The 3,569-nt window shown below is 40.9% G+C and overlaps 1 protein-coding gene across 2 annotated transcripts in view; it reads left to right on the top strand.

Annotated features, from left to right (window-relative positions):
• Positions 1-3,569, top strand: part of THADA (THADA, armadillo repeat containing) — a 331,550-nt gene that overhangs the window by 16,576 nt on the left and 311,405 nt on the right. For both annotated transcript variants that reach the window (XM_023512128.1, XM_023512127.1), the window contains exon 8: positions 1,245-1,368. In XM_023512128.1, coding sequence (XP_023367896.1) covers positions 1,245-1,368 — 124 coding nt within the window. The remainder of the gene's footprint in view (positions 1-1,244; positions 1,369-3,569) is intronic.

The raw sequence follows: 3,569 nt of genomic DNA, 5'->3' as shown, positions 1-3,569 counted from the left end.
TTGTTTGGTGGGCTCTGGCTGGATTCAAACCCGCCACCTTAGGTGTATGTGGCTGGTGCCTTAGCCGCTGGAACCACAGGCGCTGAGCCGGGTTTTCATTTTTTTAATGAATTAGGATTTCCCTCTCACTCAGACAAATCTTGAAACTCCTGAACTCAAGCAGTTCTTCTGCCTGAGCCTCCCACAGTGCTGGGATTATGGGCATGAGCTACCACGCCCAGCTCAACTTTGCTTTTTTTTAAAAAAGATACCTTTTATTAACAATTTTCATTTTTTGTTTGTTTACTTTTAGAGATAGAGTCTCTGTTGCCAAGGTTAGAGTGCCATGGGGCAGCTTAGCTCATGCCAACCTCAGACTCCTGGGTTCAAGGGATCTCCTGCTTCAGCCTCCCAAGTAGCTGGGACAAAAGGGGCCAGCCCCAATGCCCTGCTAATTTTTAAAATTTTTTTAATGGAGACAGGGTCTCATTCTTGCTCAGGCTGGTGTTTAACTCTTGACCTCAAGTGATCTTCCCACCTTGGCCTCCTGGAGTGTTAGGATTATAGGCAAGAGTCAACGGGTTGCTTGGCTTTGTGATTTGTTTAAGCAGAATTGTACAGTAGCAGTTTCAAAGGGACAGGTAGAAAATGGTAAAGGGGCAAGTAGAAGACAATGGAATAGTTGGGTCTTAGTGTGAATTATGTCACTAAAAGCCACATCTATCAACTAGTGTATAATAGATATTTCTTTTCTTTTTTTTTGAGATAGAGTCATTTTGTCACCTTCAGTAGAGTGCTGTAGTGTCACAGTTCACAGCAACCTCCAGCTCTTGGGCTTAGGCGAATCTCTTGCCTCAGTCTCCTGAGTAGCTGGGGCTACAGGCACCCGCCCCAATGCCTGGCTATTGCTCTGTTGCAGTTTGGCTGGAGCTGGGTTTGAACCAGCCACCCCTTGGTATATAGGGCTGGCACTCTACTCACTGAGCCACAGGCGCTGCCGAGATATTTCTTAAGCTATTTTAAAACCTTAAAAGTTCGCATACCTGTTGAACTTGTATTTCTTGTTGACTCTACAAAGGTAGAGTTTATCAAGAGCATGATATAGCTTATGTTCAAAGTGCTTAAACTGAAATAAAAAGTGAACAACCAGTACTCTTTCTAAAAATCTTTATAAATGAAGAATAAACACCACTACTCATTCTTAAAGGCAATACTTTAAGAGAACATAATTATGATTTAATTATACTTATTGTAATTTTTTTTAGAATTTCATGACGTCCATTTGCAACAGTCTTTTTGAAGCATTGTTTCCTGGATCTTCTTATTCAACGAGATTTTCAGCTTTAACTATTTTAGTCTCAATAGCTGAAGTTTTTCCTGTCCTAGAAGGTAAGGTTTTCAGTATTTGGGGATAGTTATCATTTTCTTTCATGACATATACTTTTAAAAACATTTTGCTGCTATACTTGAGGTTTCAGTTTGTTGTCTTTTCTTTAGATTCTCTTTTTTTTGCAATTTTGGCCAGGGTCAGATTTGAATTGGCCACCCCTGGTATATGGGGCTGGCGCCCTACTCCTTGAGCCACAGGTGCCACCTCTTTTCTTTAGATTCTTATGGAATGTTTTATTCTTAGCATGTAATTCTTTTTTTTGTTTTGTTTTTTGAGACAGAGTCCCACTACGTCGCCCTCAATAGAGTATTGTGTCACAGCTTCCGGCAACCTCCAACTCTTGGGCTAAGCGATTCTCTTGCCTCAACCTCCCAAGTAACTGGGACTACAGGCGCCCACCACAACGCCTGGCTATTTTTTTTTTGCTGTAGTTGTCGTTGTTTTAGCTGGCCCGCGCTGTGTTTGAACTCACCAACTTTGGTGTATGTGGCTGGCGCCATAACCACTGTATTGAGGGTGCTGAGCCAGCATGTAATTCTTATAATTAAATTTACCAGTAAAGGACGGAAGGGAAAGAACCTGTCTCCTGTTGATCATTATTTGGCAAACTCAAAGTACAGTTTTTTTGTATTATGCTTAGTATGGAAAAGAGTTCCTGTTCTCACTTCCCTAATTGTTGCTGTTTTAAAATGGTGCCCAATCTTTTCTTAAATTAAAAAAATTAAAATAATAGTTTCTCTTAAATTAATATTCCTCAGTGAGTCCTTGTGGTAAACTTATATGTGTCTGTTTCATAAGCCCTGGTCTGTTCAGAAAGACAGTATGTAGATGTCATTTCCAAGTATTCTGGCTTAATGATACTTTGTTTTTCCTTGTGTGGGTTGCTCAAGAAGATGAACCTTTAACTTCTGTCTTTGAGTTGTTCTTTTTTTCTTTCTTTTTTGACAAGAAATGGTTCCTTTTATCTCTGTATGTGAGTTTTGATGTGGGATTTCTTGCTTGTGCTCCGTCTTCCATGACTGTGGTCAAAGAAGAAAATGTCCTGCTTGGCTGCTCTTTTACAGGGAATGGCAAAAGGACCAGGGAGCTTCACACTATCATTGTCTTCTTTTTCATTTTAAATTATTGGGCAGAATAAAAGTTTTTGGCAGGAAGGAATAGTTAGTTGATGTTAATATAAGCTTGCTTCATTTGAGGAAAATCAGTTTTTCAAGTTTTTATTTTGTCATTGTAATTATGTTAATTAACCCCCTGAGAGGTAACACTAATGGGGATAGCTCTACTACACTCATTACTTTTCAAGGAGGCTGAAGTGCAGTACCAGATGGAAAATGTAACTTCATCCTCCATCTTCATCTCAAGAAATTTAATGTGGGTATTTTATATTTTATAGAAGATCTGTGATTTGGGCTTAGTCAAATGGTTTCTGTCTTTCCTCATGTGTATCCTAGACCCAGAAGAACATACCATACACGTATTTCTTTTTTTTAGAGACAGAGTCTCATTTTGTTGCCCTCGGTAGAGTGTCGTGGTGTTATAGCTCACAGTGACCTCCAGCTCTTGGGCATAGGCGATTCTCTTGCCTCAAGTAGCTCCCAAGCTAGCTGGGACTACAGGTGCCTGCCACAACGCCCAGCTATTTTTTTGCTGTGGTTTGGTCAGGGCTGGGTTCGAACCCTCTACCCTCTGTATATGGGGCTGGTGCCCCACTCACTGAGCCATAGGCGCTGCACCCATACACATATTTCTTTTTTCTTTTTTTTTTTTTGCAGTTTTTGGCCAGGGCTGGGCCTGAACCCGCCACCTCCAGCATATGGGGCCGGCGCCCCACTCCTTTGAGCCACAGGCGCTGCCCCCCATACACATATTTCTTATGTGGAATCAAATGTCACAGTATTCATGGTGAAAAGTTAGATTCTGTAGACTTTGTTCAGCAAATATTAATTCAGTGCTTCTTATATGTCAAACAGCCAAGGATATTCAGTGTTCAAAACAAAGTATCCCCTCTTTTGGAGCTTACATTTTACTGAAGGGGAATATATTAATTAAAAAGTCATGTGCAGAATTTCAGCTGTAGGTAAGTTTCATGAAAAACTATTTCAAGGCTCTGTGCCTGTGGCTCAAGTGGCTAAGGCGGCAGCCACATATACCTAAGGTAGCGGGTTCAAATCCAGACTGGACCTGCCAAACAACAATGATG

The sequence above is a fragment of the Otolemur garnettii genome, unplaced genomic scaffold, assembly GCF_000181295.1.
Source record: "Otolemur garnettii isolate 467f Iridium unplaced genomic scaffold, OtoGar3 scaffold00024, whole genome shotgun sequence".
In the NCBI taxonomy this organism is placed as follows: Eukaryota; Metazoa; Chordata; class Mammalia; order Primates; family Galagidae; genus Otolemur; species Otolemur garnettii.
The sequence above is the reverse complement of the archived record's forward strand: the minus strand, read 5'-3'. Positions and strand labels throughout refer to the sequence as shown.